This window comes from Maniola hyperantus, chromosome 3, assembly GCF_902806685.2.
Source record: "Maniola hyperantus chromosome 3, iAphHyp1.2, whole genome shotgun sequence".
Classification (NCBI taxonomy): domain Eukaryota; kingdom Metazoa; phylum Arthropoda; class Insecta; order Lepidoptera; family Nymphalidae; genus Maniola; species Maniola hyperantus.
The window spans coordinates 14,172,900-14,195,209 of record NC_048538.1 but is presented as its reverse complement, the minus strand read 5'-3'; the positions used below and the strand labels follow the sequence as shown (position 1 = coordinate 14,195,209).

The 22,310-nt window shown below is 37.3% G+C and overlaps 1 protein-coding gene across 13 annotated transcripts in view; it reads left to right on the top strand.

The window, feature by feature from the left end:
- Positions 1 to 22,310, top strand: part of LOC117996232 (rho GTPase-activating protein 23-like) — a 456,689-nt gene that overhangs the window by 286,327 nt on the left and 148,052 nt on the right. The window contains exon 1 of one of the 13 annotated variants that reach the window (XM_069509389.1): positions 17,991 to 18,031. The exons of the other annotated variants lie outside the window; for them this stretch is intronic. Coding sequence (XP_069365490.1) covers positions 18,026 to 18,031 — 6 coding nt within the window. The 5' untranslated portion in view covers positions 17,991 to 18,025. Of the gene's footprint in view, positions 1 to 17,990; positions 18,032 to 22,310 lie in introns of those variants that run through there. 13 annotated transcript variants of the gene reach the window in all.

Below are 22,310 nucleotides of genomic sequence, written 5' to 3'. Positions count from 1 at the left end.
TAGAGCACTAACACACTGGGACACCATGGTGATGTTGCCGCTGGTTGCCTACCGTCGCCAAACGAGGTTGCCAAATAAGTAGCACAACAGCACAACAAGTAGCGAACACAAATACGCGGGCGTCCCTTACTTGCTCAGATTTAGAATTTAATCTAAGCTTACTTGTGTGTAAAATACTGGCGACTTGGCTACGCGTCGCCAAGTCGCCGAGTATCCAGTCTCCGCATTGGGGCCGGTCAATCGTGGCTACGCTTCCAAAGTGACGACGTCGCCAGACCGTAGCCAAGTGAATTAAAATAAATAAATATAGAAAATCTTTTATTCCAGTACCGCTATATATTATATAGGTAATTACTAATACATCTATCTCTATCTCTATTCATGTACAATCGGGCGAGTTTCCATCCTTATGTCGTCGACATTCCATCTACACGCACGAAACGTTTTGCGTCATCATTCCTCATACGTATGACTAAGGTTTGGAATACTCTTCCGCGATATGTGTTTCCTACCAATTACAACCCGGGTATCTTTAAAACAAGAGTGAATAGGCATCTTCTTGGTAAACGCGTCCCATCTTAGGCCACATCATCACTTCCCATCAGGTGTGATTGTGGTCAAGCGTACACCTATAATAAAAAAAAAAAAAACAATACGTGTTTTCCGGATAGTGTGAAAAATGTTGGTGTCATGACAAAAAGTTGTCTTGTTTACCTATCGACAGCATATTATCATATTTACGTAACTATACCTAGTTATGCCCACACATTTTGTTTTTGATACAATTATTTAAAAAAAAAAAACTTGTTAATTGATAGAAAGATTATTAACATTTAATAGATTAGTATATTAATTTTGTTTTACAGGAAACTATGTTTTGCACATGTATAAGCAATCCTGACTTGTCTTCTATATCTTTATTCTATATATTATAAGTTGTTGTTGATCATAATGATGATGATGACGCGGACGAAGCCGTGAGCATTAGCTAGTTTGTATATATAACTGGCCAAGTGCGAGTCAGGCTCGCGCAACGAGGGTTCCGTATTTTTTCGACATTTTTCACGATAATTTAAAAACTATGTTGCATAAAAATAAATAAAAATCTGTTTTAGAATGTACAGATGAAGACCTTTTATATGATACCGTACTTGATATATTTATCTTACTTTTATAATTGAAAATACTAATGAATAGTTCATGACCACAATTTAATTTTTTTTGTGTGATGTAACCACAAATTCACGGTTTTCAGATTTTCCCCCAAATGTCTGCTATAAGTCCTACGTACCTGCCAAATTTCATGATTCTACGGGAAGTACCCTGTAGGTTCCTTGACAGACAGACAGACAACAAAGAGATCCTATAAGGGTTCCGTTTTTCCTTATGGTGTACGGAACCCTAAAAATGTAGTTAAAAAACCAAAGAGTGTATTTAATTTATCTCAAATAGCAATCAAATGGGTTTTATTCCACCATAGACATCTGCAGCGCAATAACATGAGGATTTGCCTCCTCGATATGTATATGTTGACAGAGGACACGCTAGTTCAAAATAAATCACATAAGGGCGGATCGCTCGCCCACATGACACCGCAGGAGGTACTATAACAGCAGGATAGTACAATTTAGATAGTGGAGGAAGACTCGTATTTCTAAATTCTACGAGTAAAACATGAGCAATATTTTAAGAAGATAAACCTCTAGTTTCTGCACAATCAGCGTCAAAGAGTGGTATAGCAGTAGGATAGTACAATTCAGATGGTGGAGGAATACTCGTATTTCTAAATTCTACGAGTAAAACATGAGCAATATTTTAAGAAGATAAACCTCTAGTTTCTGCACAATCAGCGTCAAAGAGTGGTATAGCAGTAGGATAGTACAATTCAGATGGTGGAGAAATACTCGTATTTCTAAATTCTACGAGTAAAACATGAGCAATATTTTAAGAAGATAAACCTCTAATTTCTGCACAATCAGCGTCAAAGAGTAGTAGAGCAGTAGGATAGTACAATTTATATGGTGAAGGGAACAGGGATACTCGTATTACTAAATTCGAAAACATGAGCATTATTTTAAGAAGATCCTAGTGATCTTTTGAGAAGAAAAAACCTCGAGTTTCTGCACAATAAGCGTCAAAGAAATGATTACACTCTTGTTATATCTTATTATTTTTACATTTTAACCGGCTTCCAAAAAAAAAGGAGATGTTCTATCCGGCGCGTATTTTTTAAAATTCAATGTCAATGGTATAGGACTAAATGTAACATTCAATTTTCCTGTTTTCTTTACGTATGCGAAAAACTTGTGCTGCCTTAAATTTGAAATGACAATAGCCTAACGCGACGGTTGAGATCTGTACCTACGATCCTTAGTGCTTCAGTCCACAATCCGTTGAGCTGTTGAGGCTATATCATGTTACCAATAGCATTAAAGCTACAAGAAAAGTACCACCACGTGGGTGTTTGCCATAGAATTAGCGAGGCGATATTTATACGCAGTTATGTAAGAGGTCACTCAACTTCGAACTTGCGTACGAAATATCGCGGCGTACGTACTCGGTGGGTGTGTCTGCAGATATTATGATATCCATCTCGAGAACAACAAAAAATAAGCACATTTATTAAGTATTCAATCGCTGTTGAGGTGCTTATTAAAAACTTTTTTTGATTAATTTCACAGTCATTAATTTGAGCAGCTTTAAAACTAAATTATAATAATTAGATTTTTGTGTAGGTAGGGTTGTCATGTGGTATCTTTTAAACTTTATGAAGTACTTAAATTTTTATTAAATTAAAACAAAAATTCATTTAAGCCTTCTTTGGTTCATTATGGTATTTCAAGATTCTAACAAAGGTTCGGAAAGCAGATTCTACTGAAAAGAGCCGGCAAGAAATTTACCAGATACTCTAAAAACTAATCTCTTACAATAAATACAAATTAAACACATGAAGCATATGCACTAGTAGTCTATTGTGTAGTATAGGGGTGTATCCTATAATGTAGTAGTGGTTAAGCAATATTTTGTCCATTAATCACGTCACGTCACAACGGGTCAAAGGGTCGACGTGATTTTTGCATACTTATAATAATTAAAGACTTGAGTGACGTAGACTACTTTTTATCCCGAAAAAATTAAAGAGGTCCCATGGTAATGATTTTAAGCTTATTCATATAATACAATAGTTCCCATGTTTTTTTTAAACCTAAATCCACGTATAACATTGCGCATTTTACTTGATTAAACATAGAAAGACATTCGTAATTCAAAAGTCATGCTACACTATCAGTAAAATTATAAAGTTCATTCCACGCTTTAAAAAATATACGTCTCCTCCCATAGGGTCTGACTTCTCACCGTGACAAGTTATTTTATAGGCAATTGAATACTCATCAGCTTATAAATCGTTTGCTCAACATTAACGTATTTTACTTCGTAATTGTATGTCAAGAACTTTAGCAGCAATGTTAGTGTGTGTAACTTGTCGGAGTCAATAAGGCGAACAATTTATGCTTCGCTTTATTGCCTATGACACGGGTTAGGCTTAAGAAATATGGTGTCTATTTGTCAGTCCGCACGATTATGGTTCGCGAATGATCTAGGGTGTTACGGTTAATGGTGGGGTTGAACTTGAACGAGTTCGTTTACATTGTAAAGATAGTTTGTTAGTTGTAAATTGATTTACTAAAAGAAAATTAGTACAACCCTACGTCCTGAAATCCTGTGAAGTTTCAGCAAGGTAATGTTTATTGTTTATATGCGAAGTCTTAATACTGTACAACTAAATATTATACTGCCTTTAACTTTAACTTTACGCTTAATTAGACAGTTTGTGATAGTTGGTTAATTGAACCATCATCTATCCCGCACCGCGCACCTCCGTCTCAGGTAAGCAGATGTCCAGTGTTGAGCATGAGCCTTTCCGAAAAATCCTTTCGTCAGTCCATCTTGCTAGAAGACATCCGACAATTATAATTTGTAAAGCCTATAATTTGTATAATCTAAGCGCAATGTAGTATTTCCATTCAAGACCTAACCAAATAGCACAATTTAAATATAATAAGAGACGAATCGCATTGCACGTCAACCAGCTCACCTAAAGGGACCTTTGCAAAGCACGATTCCTACCATTTGTAAGCGAACACATAAATTATTCAAAAGCATGTAAACACACACCGTATAAGCTCATGACCTGCATCGTGACGCTAACTATTCTAACCCAAACGAGTGATTATAATGAAGACATTAAAATTCTTGCCCTTGCCAGACGTTGGATACTATCAGTTTAAATACTGAAGGATTTACGAGGGCTTTCTCGACGCCAGATGGTCTGCACGGGTTGACCTTTACATTTTAGCTCGGTACGAACAAATTGACGAGAATCGTAGATAACTAATTCTGTAGAGTGATATTTTATCGAGCATACCTTGTCGGAATATATTTGTTATTAAAATTAAAATTGTACCTATTGCTAACTAAGATTTCATCTTTTTTGACGCGTCATTCTTATTAGAGTATTCGTGGTCTGGGGATTGGGCAAATAATTCGCGATATTATGTATTATGTATGTACGTGTGCTGGCACACGTACGCGATCACTTCACCTGCATGTATATTGTATAGATTCGCGTCCTGGACGCTCTTGCATCGCGTCCCGTATGCCGTGTTCAAAACGCGCTAGTGTGGCCGTAGTTAATTCTTGATCACAGCGGATGCGTTACTCAAAACATTGAACCTTCAAGATACACACAGTGATCGCGTTATGACCTTAGTGTCAACAAGCTACAAGCACCTACAAGAGTGAAGTAACAGCAAGTAAATGTTACATTCTCTTCTGCATCCGGTATTTGGTTTGGACTAAGGCCAGTGTGGGGAAACATGAAAAAAAATTAGTCTAACCTCGTGGTGACTCTCTCGAGCTGATTTACAGCCCTCCCACAGTGAGACAAGCCGTCGGGTAGAAAAAGATCGTATTAGCGACATGTTGCTTGAACAAAAAAATTGCATTGAATTGAACAAATAACGCAATAACACATAAGCGACATATCGTACGACATAAAGTTACATGCATCTTACTGCAATTTGTATTAAAAACCAGAAGAGCCAGTAAAATCGTGTCGTATCGAGTTGCAGTTGCATTATTTCGACACAACATTAAACGGTTATTGAAAAAATTACCCTAAGTATTAGTAAGTCCTGTATTCGGGGTTTTGTACTCGGAAAAGGTACGTACTACGTCGTCCTTTCGTGATCCATCATGTCATGTCTATATGCCACAATGATTTTATCACAAAACTAACCTAATTTACTACTAGCGTTATATAGCGCTATCCTGAATCGCGCTTGATTTTCATATCTTTTTTTAAACATTTGATCAAGTTTAGTAACTTTTGTAAGTAGGACTTTTTATGTTCTTATTATTAATGCAATTCTGGCTCTACATAGATCCAGGCGGCAAGACAAAAAGTGTTGAAACCAAAAGTCGCCTACATGACCTCACGCGTTTGAAAAAACGAGAAAAAAATCCAACCTTGGGGTGATTCTCTGTCGCTGATTGACGGCCCTCCCGCGCTCAAACAAACATCGGTTAATTACGAGCGCACTAAAAACGCGAAGGGATAAAGATAAAACATCGATTTATTACCCTGTTTGCGCAATATAATTGAGTCCAACCAAAATATACTGCCACTGTGAACTTGAGATTTAAAGAAAATCTCTTGCGCAGCAGGTGTTATATCCCCGCTGGTTTGGGATTTAGAAACATTCCATTCGGTGGTATAGGATTACTAAAATCCATCCATCTACTAAAAATCAGAATACTAAATTTGTTTGCGTTTAAATATGATAAAAAAAGGAAACGAGCGAAAAAAGAAGAGTGATTCTGCTGCAGATAACTTTCGGAGGCACCACCATCCAATACAAAATATATTCTTGAAAATATAAGCTGTCTTTGTGCATGTCATTTTCCTTCATGTAAAATTGAAAGTTTTAAGTAAAACCAGTAAGTCTGATAAAATGTTATGTACTTACATCGGTAGGTGTATTTGTAAATACTAGATAAGCGAAAGCCACCGACGTGTATTTATTGTACCTACCGTACATATGTCAGTATATGTTTTAACCTCTAGTTTGATCATCATCATTATCAACCAATAGACGTCCACTGCTGGACATAGGTCTCTTGTAGGGACTTCCACATGCCACGGTCTTGCGCCGCCTGGATCCAGCGGCTCCCTGCGACTCGTCTGATGTCGTCCGTCCTCCTCCCTAGTTAACTTGAATAAAAATATATTCTATTCTATTCTAATCCGCTGCACCGATGACCTGAAGAAGATGGTGGGTAGCGGGTGGATGGGCAATGTGGAGTATTTTGTTTGGTGGCGCACACTTGAAAACGCATATGTCCAGCAATGGACACATATAGACTGATGGAGTAGTTTAGATTGAATGTTTTCAAACCTATCGATACCAACGTATAGTCTTATAATAAACTGTTCAAAAAATATATTGTTTAAAACTTTAAACATATTCAGAAACCAGCCACAAAAAAATACTTACTACCACCAAACAATGCTGCTATTAAATTTTCCGCGCAATTAGCAAAAACGTGACTGAGTATTTTTCTAATCATTAATCAAGCTAACTCGTTAAATACAACACAATGGTTCAATTGATAAAAAAGAATGACGGATCGCCCCGTCATTCCCATACAGCATATAGCTAAATAGATTACGTTTGAACAGGCTGTTGAACTGATGCTGATCTATTTCCTAATCATTGGATAATACTTGCCGTAAGTGCCTCATTGTTATCGTATTGTGAAAAAGTCTATATACTTACTTGGTCTTTTTGTTTGGTTTGCGTGGTCCAATTCGTTCTGAGAACAAATTGAGATTTGAGATCCTGGTTTTAAGTTGTACCTATTTGTTGTATTTTTTTTTACTTTACGGATGATTTATAATATTCAAAAGTTATATGCGGCTAGCAATGACGAAGCAATTTTTGATGGAGATTTTAATAGAGCACCTGCCAGCCTACTTCTGAGCACGGGTCTCCTCTCAGAATAAGAGAGGTGTATATTTACTAGTCTGCCAATCCAAGCGTGGTGGACTATGGCCAAACGCTTCTCATACGGAGAGGAAACCCGTGCTCTGTAGTAAGCCGGCTATGGGTTGATCATGATGATGATAGGTTATTTACTAGCGACCTGCCACGGCTTCGCACGGGTAGCTTATTACGATTTTCGTAAGGATCTCTACATTTTTTTGAAAATAAAATATAGCCTATGTCATTCAGGAATAATGTAGCTTTCTACTGGTAAAAGAATTTTCAAAATCGGCTTAGTAGGTAGTTCCAGAGATTATTACCTACAAACAAACGTACAAACTTTACCTCTTTATACTATTAGCCCTAGTCCACCACGCTAGCCAAGTTTTGATTGGAAGATTTAATGCACCTAGAAACTTGAGATTTATAACCTAGTGGTTTTTTCATCTTTATTTTTAGCCGGGGCTTTATCAATATGCGATTGTGGGACCCTATCAACAAATCAACTTATATTAAAACTTAATCACAAATTAAAGACTATCGGCGGTAACGCACTCATCCGATCCGAGTCCGTGAAAATACGTTCCTTTTTGTTTTGTATGGGAGTTTATGACATATTATGTTGTAGGTAATCGCTGATATTCTCACGGATGACGGATAGAGCTCGGATGACGGAAGTGCGTAATCGCCGGACGTCGGCCTTCTATGCGGAAAACTAAATTACAATACTTCTATATTTAACAGTCCATCAGCTCTGATTCTAATTGTTTTTTCTGGAATGCGTCTTTTTTTACACACACAACATTATAATATTCATTAATTTCATTAGTGACGCGCTTGACATTGACCGCACGAAAGTTCGAATTGCGTCACATTTACGTAACTGAGTCAGTCACGAGCGCCATTTGTATCACTTTTATGACTCACGTACATAATGTAATACATTATCCAGAAAAAATCGGCCGATTATTTTTGACATCTTTTGTCGTCATGTCGCGTTGCGCAGTGCGCTTATTTTAATTTTACGACTAGCGATCGCCCGCGGCTTCGCTCTCGTGGGGATTTAAGAAAATGTGGCCTTATTCCTTGCAGGGAGCCTCTGTGCAAAATTTCAGCTTGCAAAAAAAGAAGGCTTAGACCAAAATACATTGCAAGTATTAAATTACTTATACATACCTTATATTTTGAAGTTTATTTAGTTTATTTCTAAAATAGGATGTCGTCTGTTAATTATAATAAATTGCCAAATAGTTTTTTATTTCGGATGAATAATTAAGCAGATTCTGGTAAAATAACTATTTTTATCTTATTAGAACTTGCCTGGACACACTAGCCATGTGTGTTGATCAGGGACATACTCGAAAGAAATACAGAAGTGTAAAGTACCTATATAGACTGTCTAGTTAGGTACTCGTAACTACTAGTAAATGTAGGGTATTAAGTTTTATAGAGAACTAATATGTAGCTTCCCGTTTCTTAACTGACTTCCCACATCGTAAACATCAGATATACACTTCCAATGACATACTTTAAGATGACCCACTTGAGCTAGGAATAAGCTGAAAATTATATTACTTAGGAGACATTTACGTGTCATTTCCAAATCAGGAAAGAGGACTAATGGCTAAATCGATTATTTATGACCAATTCAAAGGAGCTTGCTTTCTAAGCTTTGAATTACGGGCCAGCGTTCCGGACAATTAAAGATAGATTTACTTGTAACATATCCTACATTATGGAAAGCTTCATAAAACTGGAATACTTCTAAAGATTTAGACTGAACTCTACTTTTAAAAGTAGGATAAGTCAGCATTTTATTTAGTTGTAATGAAAGAACCTTTTACAATAAATTATAAATATCATATTAAGTAGTTTATATCCAAGTTATGTATTCAATGCAGGAGGTTTTTGTGGGTAAAACTGATCAACAGGAAAATTCATGTAAAATTTATGAGCCACTTATAATTTTTTGCTTAGCCACAAAACTTGTGTCACTTTGAAATGCTAGGGCTCATATACAAAAAATGAGATCATAATTTCATGAATCTATCTCATTCGTTAGATTCAGTTAGAATCTTTTCATTTATCATCTCACATCCATCACCTCTAATCAGGACGGGCCTAATCTTAGAATGGAAAATATTAAGGCCACCACCACGCTGCTGGCTAAGTAAGGATTGGCCTAATATTCTCAAAGATGTGTATCTTTCAGAACACTATGGAGAACTCTCAAGCATGCAGGATCCCCGTTTTCCTAGTGATATTGCTGAAAACGCACATAACTTCGCAAAGTAGGTATGATTATTATAATTATACACCTAGCTTTATTCAAAGAATGTGAAAATGAATAGCTTTCTCTCTATAGTTAACGAAATGCAGATACAATCAAAATAATTTGTTTATTGATACCTACATCATCAATCATCAGGAACGCGATAAAAAAGTAGGTTCAATTTCTTAGGCGTCACGAATCAAGATAACGACGAAAGATGCGTGTAGTGATGAAATCACTCGACGTACGTAGGTATGTAAGAGAATGAGTTCCTACATCATCATCATCATGATGAACCCATCGCCGGATCAATACAGAGCACGGGTATCTTCTCAGAGTGAGAAGGGTTTTTGCCATAGTCTACCACGCTGGCCGTGTGCGGATTGGTAGACTTCACACACCTTTGAAAACATTAGAGGTTTCCTTATGATGTTTTCCTTCACCGAAGCAAGTGATGTTTTATTACTTAAAACCATTTAAAACGCACATAACTCCGAAAAGTTAGAGGTGCGTGCCCAGGATCGAACCCCCGACCTCCGATTAGAAGACGGACGTCCTAACCACTAGGCTATCACAGCTTATTCCTAAGAGTTTCTACATAGTCAGAAAATATTTCTGAGTTTCTACATTATAGTCCCAACTTTATTTTTAACTAGCTTATGGCCCCGAAGTCGTTAGCAGTACATAGATATGTTATTTATAACCTCTGTAGCTTCTGGTTAAATTACTCTAGTGGTGAAAGAATTATGAAAATCGGTACAGTAGTTTCGGTTTATCGATTACAAACAAACTAACGAATCTTTCCTCTTGATAATTAATATATAAATAAATTTAATTCAGAAACTTTTACCCAGAAATGTTGTCATTTTTAGGCAACAATCCTTGTGCTTGTTAAAAACAATCGTGAGCTTCCAGAAAATTCCATTCATCAGTGAAATGAAAAATTGAATAAGAGTTATTTTTCAATAAACTTAAATGTGCTACGAAACTTCGTAACTAACATTGCGTTGGAGGCCCGAGACTTCATCCGCGTGGAATTAGGTTTTTAAAAATCCCGTAGGAACTCTTTGATTTTCCGGGATAAAAAGTAGCCTATGTCTCTCCGTCTCTATCTATACCCATGCAAAAAATCACGTCAATCCGTTGCACCGTTGCGACGTGATTGAAGGACAAACCTATAAACCAACAAACTAACACACTTTCGCATTTATAATAAGGGTACTGATTTATATTTGTTCGGTTATTTACGTATAGTCTGGATAGCTCTATAAAATTCAAATAAATTGTTACATTGAGTCAATAATTACCCTATTTAATGATCCGCCTAGACTATTTTATTTTGGTCAAACTTTCAGTTCGCTCGTAATCGCAACGTTAATAATTATATGTCTGTACGGTTTTACTATTATTAGCTGATTTATGCGAAATTCTCTGTTGCCGGTGTCTGGAGGAGCGTTAAAAACGACCGTTACTATATTACGAGCTACTGTTAACTACGTAGGATTTGTATTGAATCATCACTGCTTCCTTATCCATCTATCTATCTTCAGAATTACTGAGCACGGCTCTCCTTTCGGGATGCGAAGGGTTTGACCAATCCGCACTTGGCCAAGTGGTGGACTGTCACCACTTGATCAACTGCAAATTGGCAGACTTCACACACCTCCAAGAAAATTATGGAGAACTCTGAAGCATGCAACCTGCATGCTTGAGAGTTCTCCAGAATTTTCTTCGGATGTTTTCCGTCACCGTTAAAGCAAGTGATATTTAATTGCTTAAAACGCACATAACTCCGACAGGGTAGAGGTGTGTGATCGAAACTCGGATCCTTCGAATAGGAGGCTGACGTCTTAACCACTAGGCTATCACCGTTTCTACTACGTCATAATCATCATCATCATCAACCGATAGACGTCCACTGCTGGATATAGGTCTCTTGTAGGACTTCCACACGCCACGATCTTGCGCCGCCTGAATCCAGCGGCTCCCTGCGTTTCGTCTGATATCGTCCATCCACCTAGTGGGGAGTCTTCCAGCACTGCGTCTACCAGTGCGAGGTCACCATTCCAGCACCTTGGGACCCCAACCTCTATCGGTTTTACGAACTATGTGCCCTGCCCATTGCCACTTCAGCTTCGCAACCCGTTGAGCTCCCGTTGACCTATGTCAGTTACTCTAGTTCTCCTACGAATCTCCTCATTTTTAATTTGATCACGTAGAGAAACTCCTAGCATAGCTCTTTACGTCATAATATTGCTTCATTATTTCATTTCGCATTTCAACAAATATTTTGATGTGGATTAGAGGTGTCAAAAAATAATGTACCTAATAAATTTATTAAATATATAAATGTATTCAAGATATTCGTTTTTAGATTAAAACAAAATTGAATACAATATTATAATAAGTAGTGAAAATTTGAGAAAATCCTTCCTAAAAAATAACTCAGTTGATACGCCGCGCGCGGCGCGACCGAGCGACGATATTAGAATAAAATATATTAGGTAGGTACAGCTGAATACAAATATCGTCGCGATTCGACGGTGAATAATTATTACATCGAATTTTCGTACTGGCCTGTTACATGTTGACTGTGATGATACGAGTATGCGGCTAGTATTTTTATCATTTTGTTTGTTTCGTAATAAATTTTGAATGCAGTTTTATTTATTTGTGAACTTGAGTGTCGATAAATATTTAATGCGAATAATTGTAATGTAGATTAGGCAAAATAATGTAGATTAGGTACATTTTTGTGTTGTGATAGATTTGTGTCGCGTGTTAATAATACCTATTATAGTAGATTTGTTCTTTTTGGAAATACTTGCGTCATTTTATAAATCGTATGAGAAAATGTTTTTCAAAGTGTAGGTATTATCATACATTTAAGTATTATAGGTAATAGGTTAGGTACGTGAAGTGGTATTGTTCTTTTTAGAAATCATCATCATCATTTTATAATTCGTATGATAATAAATATGTAGAAATGTATGATAATAAATATAGTAGTTACCTACTAAAAAGATTTTTTTATAGGTAACTAGGTAAACTTACCTACCTATTGTATACGTATTGTAGGTATCTACTTGACATTGCTTTATCGTTCTATTTGTTTTTATTTTTACATACATAGGTAGGTACTAGGTACTGTATTCCGCGACAGGTTGAGATGGCAATTGGGGTATGAGGCGGGGGTGACACCCCGCACACCCGCACGTCACCCTCGCTCGCCCGCACTGGGTTAGCACAGGGGCCGTGCGGGTGTGCGGGGCATTCCCTCCCCGATTGCCATTTCGACCTGTCGCGAAGGTATGCATTGGGTACCTATTAAGAGTAAAATTTAAAATTTAAATCAATCGAGTTAAATACAAGCTATACCCTAGTTCTCGACCTTATTGACGGTTATGAGAAAGTTGTTTTTTGTCATATTCTTGTTCAGTAGGTATCATTCATAGATTGTTAAAATGTTGTTCCCTATGTCAATAAGGTCGGAAATCGCTTGCACCCATTTATCTGCTTGCGCCTCATGGTGAAATCGGTGCAAGCAAATCTCGACCTTATTGACGGTTATGAGAAAGTTGTTTTTTGTCATATTCTTGCTCAGTATAATTCATAGATTGCTAAAATGCTGTTTTCTGACGTATGTCAATAAGGTCGAAAATCGATTGCACCCATTTTTCTGCTTGCGCCTCACGGTTCAAGCAATTTTTTTTTTTGTAACAAAATAATGTAACGTTAATAATTATTAAATATGTGTCTGTAACACGTGATAATATTGTGATACACACATGAACCTGTATTTGACACCTCTAATGTGGATGCGCGTAATCCTCTAAAACGTTTTGCATTCAATAAGCGGATAAATGAAAGCCGTATACAGGCTAATGTTCATTAGTTACGCTAGATCCAACATCTCTCGGCTTTCGTATTAACACACAAACGCTGGTTTATTTGATGTGGCCACTTGCGACATTCATACACACATAATATGCCACACTAGTGGTTTGCTAATGGCGCAAGTGTTAAAGAACTTGATATTTTTGAATGTCAGTTACAAAGTGTAGATTCTATTGTAGTTGCACAACCGAAGCAGAATATAGATAATATTTTAAGAGATATAATTTAATTTAAACTTCGTCGTCAACCGATAAACGTCTGCCGCGGGACATAGGTCTTTTTAGGGACCTCCAGTTCCATACGCCACGGTGTTGCGCTGTTTAATCCAGCTGCTCCCTGCGATTCGCTTGATGTTGCCGTCCATTTGAACAACTTGAACTAGTAGTTTTCAATTTCCTCAATTTCTGAAAACTTTGGTTACTATTATCATCACTTGATTTTCAGGTTTTACCTATTAGTTATTAGTAGAGTAAGGTACCTAATCAAGCAACTTTTAAAAAAAATCTTAGAACCTGTAAAATAATCAATAGGAAACGTTTTTCAAGTGGGTCCGTACCTGAACAGTAAACAGAAAATATTGTGGACGTAATCTCTTTTGGAAAAGACTTTCGCTCATAACTTGTTCCATTCTGTAATATATGGATCAAGAGAAGCTCCTAAGTGGATAATGTCAATTGCCGGCAGCCATTCCGCATTCCACGGAGCTAGGGGCTACACATTAATATAGGAATATTAGTTCATTAAACTGCTAACTAGACGAGACGAGACATCTTTCTGCACAATTGTCTAACCACAGATACGGTCTGCGGTCAGTTAATGTAATTAAGTAAAGCCATGTGAATGTTCCGATCGAAAATTTCTTTATTACTCCATCACGTATACTTAACAAAAAGACCCGAGTCATGTTTTTCTTATAATATCTCAACAATTTTTGTATTCCAGCGGAGTACCTTCCTTTTTAAATAAAGATATAAATAAAATAAGGAACTAAATCATAGTAAGTAAGAAGAGTGTCTGTCAAGGTACTTAAATATTTTTTTAAATTAAGATTTAAATCTTCCAGTTTTGTCATTGATTTTTCAAAATCACTGATTTAAAAAGTTGATTCTGCTGGTAAAATCTAGCAGATTGGCATGATTTAGAAAATTTAATCAATTTAGGTAAGTTCATTAGAAGAATTTTAGTTTTATATCATCAATTCGCAAAATTGACTTAGCTGCGTAGATACCAAAAAGAAACTTATTACATTAACCTAAAATACCGGCACTTGATCAAATAAGATTATAATACCAGTAGAGTATAATATTATGCTAAATATCGCAATCGACAATTACATAATACGCCACCGCCGAATAAACACGATGATTAATAGTAAACTAAGAAATGATATTAGAATATAATCGCAGATAAATTGGTTTTAGCACTTAAATATATTAGGTAAGCGAAACAAACCGGAAATTATGCAAACTATACTTAATCAAACGATGAGTGTCAACTTGTCAACAAAATGATAAAATGTTCCGAACAGGTTTTGTGAAGTACCAATAGAAAAATTAAATAGATATTGCGATGATTAAGTACTTTTATCGACGAGAAGACGATTTTACATGCATTTACTTCCAGGCATTGATATTGGTATTGTATGAACAGTTGCGAATTTGCGTTCCAAGTTCCAACAAATTGAAAAGAAACACATGCTTGCTTCATAAAACATGTGTTAAGAAAAAGAAAAGAATGGCTTTTCAAGAGATCAAGAGCGTCGTGAATGGAAGGCTTCAATGGCAGCTTTGAAGATCTGGAAGCCTCCAGATCAAAGGGGTCACCAAATAGTTTACCTAAATTGATATCATACATACCTTATACAAGTTGTGATTTTTTTAACGAAACAGGTATCATAAAAAATTGGTTAGATATACTTACATTACGTGGCAGAAAATAATGTATATCGGCCTTAAGAAAGAGATAGCAGTTTTGTAGAGCATTGTTTCTGTCGTTGAGACCGACAAAATGTCACATAGTTATGAGTGTCAGAGACAATGCTCTACAAAACTGCTATCTCTTTCTTAAAGCCGATATACATTACTTAAATTACTTAGAAAATAATATACATCGACCTTTAGAATGAGATTTCGGCTTTGTAGAGCGTCGTCTCTGTCGTTGAGACCGACAAAACGTCACATAGGTCGTAGGTAGTGTCGAGACGACGCTCAACAAAGCCGAAATCTCATTCTAAAGGTCGGTGTATAATATTTTCTGCCGCGTACTGTAAATTGTTCAACGTAGGTGAGCCAAACATCTCTTAATGTTCCTAGTATCAGCAAATAGAGATATCAAACGACAACTCAACGGAATTTGCTGATTGCCGTGTGGGAACGCTTCCTGAAATCAATTCGAGATGCAGAGATTAAGTAATAGTTGGCACAGCTAATTGTGAGTAACGACTTGGTGACATAGATCATTTAACGCTAAAATAAGACATCCTGCTTATTCACAATTTTCTCAAGGACTATAATGGATACAAGGAAGTTATTGCAATCCTCGTACGATAATTTGCCTTTATAAACAAACTTTAAAGGCACATTGCAAAATGAAGTGAAAAAATCTCTTCTACAAGTTAAACAATCACACAATAAATAAAAGTTAGAATGACCTGATGCCTTTGCAGAATTATAATGCTTGCTTCGTGTGATAGTTTGACTTGTAGATAAGGCAATGTATAATTTTTTAGTCAAATGGGAAATGGGAATTTTTATTTTATAGGCTATGGAATACAATAGTAATTTTTTAACACAAGACTTCGTCTCGAGTTTGAATTAATGAGCCTTGGTGAGCACTTATGTAAATTGGTGAATTCAAAAAATTCACCCAATTAAATCTTCTAATGATTCAATCACTCAGAATAATTAAAGGCTGACTTTATGTTGGCCAATATTCAAAATACTATTTATTTCACACTACTATTTAATACATTTATTTTCACTTTACTAACTATCACCGAGATAGACGCAATCGCGATTACAGGACGCAAAAACATTGAAGACATAAGACCTGACCTAGTTACCAGGATATATTGCCTCCAATTAAACATAGTCCTAAATGTACGGGGTTTAAAGGTCTCGCAAACATCAAAAGTCGCTTTAGAGCGTGTTAAGCTAAGCGGGTTCCCGTGTACTGCGGTAATGCACGCTTTATTGCAATACTTGTTAACAGTACAACTAAGTAGACTAAAGAGGTGGTAATGTGCTTGGATTATGTAATTTTTAATGCAGTTTCCCAAGGCGTGAGCGTGTGACTCACTCCCTATGGAATCTGAGGAGAGGAGTCTTCTAAAGCAGAAAAATATATAGTATACCTACTTGCTGATGCTCGCGACTTCTTACGCGTGGTATTAGGTTTTTTAAATCCCGTGGGAGAACTTTGATTTTCCGGGATGAAATGTCAATCTCCAGGTCTTGAACTATACCCCTGCAAAAAATACGTCGATTTGTTGCTCCGTTGCGATTTGACTGAAGGACAAAACAACATACAAACACACTTTCGCATTTACAATAAGGTACTGATTTTTGAAGTCAGTTATGTTACTCCCTTGTGCAACGATTTATATTATACTGCCATTTCTATCGACCTGCCATGCTTTTTGAAGTCATTACGGCATACTATGGCTGTTATTAACGCAGCAAAAGCGCCCGCCACTAATGAGGGCAATTCAGTACTGTGGAGGCTTTTTCTCTTGATGACTTTTTGTCACGAACATCGAAACAAGTGAGTGTAGGAATAAATTACCTGAAAGCCATCAAACAAAAGCAAAATTAATGGAAAATATAATAGTTTGTACCTACTAAAAATCACGGTGTTCTAATAGGTATATTTACGAGTATTCTTGTACTTCGAGTATTTCTTACGACTATGAATGTTATGACTATGAAGCTGTGATAGCCTAGTGGTTAGGACGTCCGCCTTCTAATCGGAGGTCGAGGGTTCGATCCCGAGCACGCACCTCTAACTTTTCGGAGTTATGTGCGTTTTAATTAATTAAATATCACTTGCTTTAACGGTGAAGGAAAACATCGTGAGGAAACCTGCATGCCTGAGATTTCTCCATAATCTTTTGGAGGTTTTCCATAATCTCTTGGTTCTTCACACACCATTGAGACCACTCAAAGGTGTGTGAAATCTACCAATCCGCACATGGCTAGCGTGGTAGACTATGGCCAAAACTCTTCTCACTCTGGGAGGTGACCCGTGCTCTGTAGTGAGCCGGTTGTGTTGAACATGATGATGATGATGAATGTTATTATATTGTTATTATTGCAAGGTACATCTACGTAGACCGGCGACCAGTGGCGTGCAGGTCATAGAGGCATAAATGCACTGCTTACCCCAGTTGAATAGCTCAATGCATATTTTTCATAATGACCTGCCAGTAAACAGGCTCTTACTTAACTAGTGCCTACCCTGGCTTCAAACCCTGTGCACGCCACTGCCGGCGACCATGGTCCTATAACTACCAAGGCAATCGTGGTTTCGTTAATGAGTAGGTACTATCTATATGTATCTATCGTTATATTTGTTTTTCAGTAGTACGTAAAGTGAACGGTCGGTCTCAGAGTTCGAGTAGCAAGTCCACACAACTAGTGCATCAAAAAACAGTCGCACTTATGACCTATAACGAGTTTTGGTCCTTGACTGTATCTACTCGCTACTTGTCTACTAATGTAATGTTCGTTAACCTACATAATCTCTAATCTCTTGTTATTTGTTACAGGTAAAACAATATTCCTTCTAGTCAAAGACGATCTATGGAAAAGCAATGTTGGTAAGAAAGTTATTTTGAAGCTAGAGCCCATCACACTGCAGTAGATATATTATGCCTGTTGTTGAGTAGGTATAGTACGCGACCAATCGGGGTATGAGACGGGGAGACCTCCCCACCAGTGCCGTGCACAAGATTTGAAACCAGGGTACGCATTAGTTAGGTAGGAACCTGTTTACTGGCAGATCATAATGAAAAACATACAACTGGGGTAAGCAGTACATTTATGCCTCTATGACCTGCACGCCACTAGTCCCCACCCTGGTTGCCATCTCCACCTGTCGCGTACTACCTACTCAGCAAATTTCATATATCTACCTATAAAACTTGAACCATTAGACTCTGCGATGATTAGCATCAAAAATTTCTATTTTCCTATTGCTTTCATTGTTAAAGCAAACCTAAAAATATTTACGAACTAGCTTATGCTCGCGACTTCGTCCGCGTAAACTACAAAATTTCAAAACCCTATTTCACCCCCTTAGGAGTTAAATTTTCAAAAATTCTTTCTTAGCGGATGCCTACGTCATAACAGCTATCTGCATGCCAAATTTCAGCCCGATCCGTCCAGTAGTTTGTGCTGTGCGTTGATAGATCAGTCAGTCAGTCAGTCATTCAGTCAGTCCGTCAGTCAGTCAGTCAGTCAGTCAGTCACCTTTTCCTTTTATATATATATTGATAACGTGACAAATAAGTCGGACAACTCATAAAGTAGATACAAGTTTGGCATTCTTCTTCTCAATCGTTCACTCTTGACAGAGTGGTCGTGGCTATGAATTCTTCACTGCTGCTCGTGCGATCTCCCTTCAGCGACTTCAATTGGTGGCATTATGTGCACACACGGAGACAGGTGTGTTAGTTGCAGAGCGGATTAAATCTGTCCACTTAGTTGGGGAACGCCCACGTGGACGTGTGCCCTCCACTCGACCTTGTACGACGAGGTGTTCGAGGTGTTTGGCATTACAATACAAATATGGCAAATAACAGTACGATGAAACCTATAGTATTTCTTATACTGCGCAATTGAAAATATATAAGTACCTAAACTGTTTCAAGATGTTTATGGCACACTCTAAGAGCTACGAGCTATACGTATAAGTATAAATAACCACTACAAATATACATTGAAAGAAATAAAAGCAACACACATAGAGTATTGCTTACATAAATAATTAATTTATCTAATAGGCATGCCTCTCTTAACTCGCCTCTCCCAACCCTTTAGCTATTCCAGACGGTAGGGATCCCTAGCACTCCTTGTTTTAATAAGTCCTCTCACATTGCACCCTTTACCTACAGTCCTACAAGTTGTGTAAACGGGTAGACTTAGCAGTTAACGAGGAAAGCCCTTAGCGCCTCAAGGCACGATGCAGTAAAACAAAAGATCGCGCTTGACGCAACACCCAGTGCATTTCTGTCATAAGCGATGAATTCTGCATACACCCTGGGGAGCCTGGACCCTTATTTACTGACATCCATATATCATTAAAACAGCCTACACACAGAGTGAACTATGCTACCATAGATAAAAGAATTCTCTAATCTGTGTATGCTACCTATAGATTATACAACGACCCAGTGCATTTCTGTCATTATTAGCGATAAATTCTGCATACAGCCTGTGGAGCCTGGACCCTTATTTACTGACATCCATATATCATTAGAACAGCCTACACACAGAGGGAACTATGCTACTATAGATAAAAGAATAATTCTCTAATCTGTGTATGCTACCTATAGAGTATAGATTATAGAACGACCCAGTGCATTTCTGTCATTAGCGATAAATTCTGCATACACCCTGGGGAGCCTGGACCCTTATATCATTAGAACAGCCTACACACAGAGTGAATTATGCTGTAAGTCCCGCAAATTGCTAAAGCGCGTGGATACCATTTTAGCGACGTCAGCACTAGACTGCAGTTTCGAGCTGATGGTATAATTTTACTTAAATATAGTCAAATAACGTCAAAATGGCGTCATTTCGATGTTAATGAGACATGGTACCAGCGCAATAGCAATTTGCGGGACCTATAGATTATAGAACGTTTCTTAGTGACATAATAATCGTTGTCCATAGAAAAATATACGTCGATATCATATTCTTATCCAAAATAAATGAGACCCTGCGGAATGAACTACACACCTGACCTTAGTCACATAAATATTAATGCTTAAATAACATGAACAGAAACACATTTTGCTAGGCCCTGAGGCCCGGATAGGTAGATAGAAGGAAATAAAACCTAGAGAAAACAAATCAAAAGTCAAAACACCCACAGCTAACTTAGTATATTCTATGTGCGTAGAGAATGTACTCTATGGTAGTAGCCTCTTAGTTGATAGTCTAGTTGATATCGGTGATAGTCTATTGGAATTCGATCCCGGGCTTCCAGTATATCGGGTACCTCTAACTTTTCGGATTTATGCACCTTTAATAATTGTAAATATCACTTGCTTTAACAGTGAATGAAAACATAGTAAGGAAACCTGTCATGCCTGAAAGTTCTGCATAATGTTCTCAAAGGTGTGTAAAGTCTGTGAATCTGCACTTGGCCGGTTTGAACTAGTCTTTAGTTCATCATTTTAACCCATCCGCATGAGCATACACTAGTTAATAGTGTATGCGGATTGCGGGCAGTATTTATTGATACCGTCTGTTTCTTAGCGATACATTCGGATTTCAGATATAGAAATGCATCCATTTCCCGACAATGAATCACGCTTAGATGCGGGAGCGCATACAGTGTGCCGATTTCGAAAATAGATCAAGTTGACACATAAATAATATTAGCTGCATCGTAAATACGAGGCGCGTCGGCCAAGCGACCGAAACTGTGGGAGTGATGCGAGGATTTTATGATTAGTAAAATTATTTGGTGCAATGATGTACATTGTACACTCAACACGCTTCGCGTTCGACTCCTGGCGGGGTCAGTACAAGAATAGGTAATGTTCTACCACAAAAACTTAAACTTGTTTATCTCATATAACGCCTGTGTTTAATGTCAGTTAAAACCTCGCCTAATTTTGTGGTAAAATTATAATGTTGAGTAGTTACAGTACGTGGCAGAAAATAATGTGCATCGACCTTTAGAAAGAGATAGTGGTTTTGTAGAGCATTGTATCTGTCGTTGAGACCGGCAAAACGTCACATAGGTATGAGAGCATCGACATAGGAATACACTACGAAGTAGTACTTAGAAATTCTTTGTATGAGAGACAACACTCTACAAATCAGAAATGTCATTCTAAAGGCTGATATACATTATTTTCTGCCGCCTACTGTATATGATTTTGTCTCAAGGAGCGATGGTGGAACCCGTCAATCGCCATCCCCGCAAACTTTTGAGGTAATTTACCGTACCGGTACTATGATGCTTATGAACTAATATTGTGTAATAAACTACCATAGAACTGATACTCTCGACAATTTAGCTTGGACGTTCTTACTTTCAGCTTAGACTTCATCGAAGTGAACTTATCATCGAATAAAAACTCAGGTCATAGAGATAAAAGGTTCAATAGCCATTATAAGGAAAACCTATTGTTATAAGTTCTCAGTACTAAACTTATGTTTAGAAAAACAATAGTCATAGAGAATCATAGCCACAGGTAGAAATTGTGATGGTACTTATTGGTAAAAATATCGATTCTCTAGTAATCAACTGCACAGAATAAAAAAGACGTAAATAACTAGGTGTTTGGCTCTATTACCTGTCATACCTAATAATAATTAACTTTCTTGAGTCTATTGGCCCTTAAATTGCATGTAAAACCTGATACATCCGCCATATTACACTGCAATTATCGATATCGCAAAACCAATACAATAATTATCTCAAGGCTCCAAAATAATACTTGTTTAACTCTCTTCCTTATTCGTGTAAAAATTTAAAATACATCGATATCTGATACTGGCGTCATAATTGGATCCTGGAAGTTATTGGTAAAAGGATCGAACTTGTAGATTGTCGTCACTTAATAAGGATTATCGCGGCTTATTAACTTACTAGTGTCTTTGTGTCACGTTTCATGTTGGCACGCTTAACACTTCGATGCATTTTATTTTTTATATTTATTTTAGTATTCCTAAAAATCCAAAACACGGTCGCTAACTATCAGCATCATAAGAAAGCTCAGAGTAATTCAGCGGACGATGTACGATGGAGAGACCTATATCCACTGTCCAGCTGTGGACGTCTATCAGTTGATAATAGAAAGTAGCATAGGTAGGTACTCCAAGAGTTGATTCGCATAGCAGCAGAAGTGCAAGAGCTAA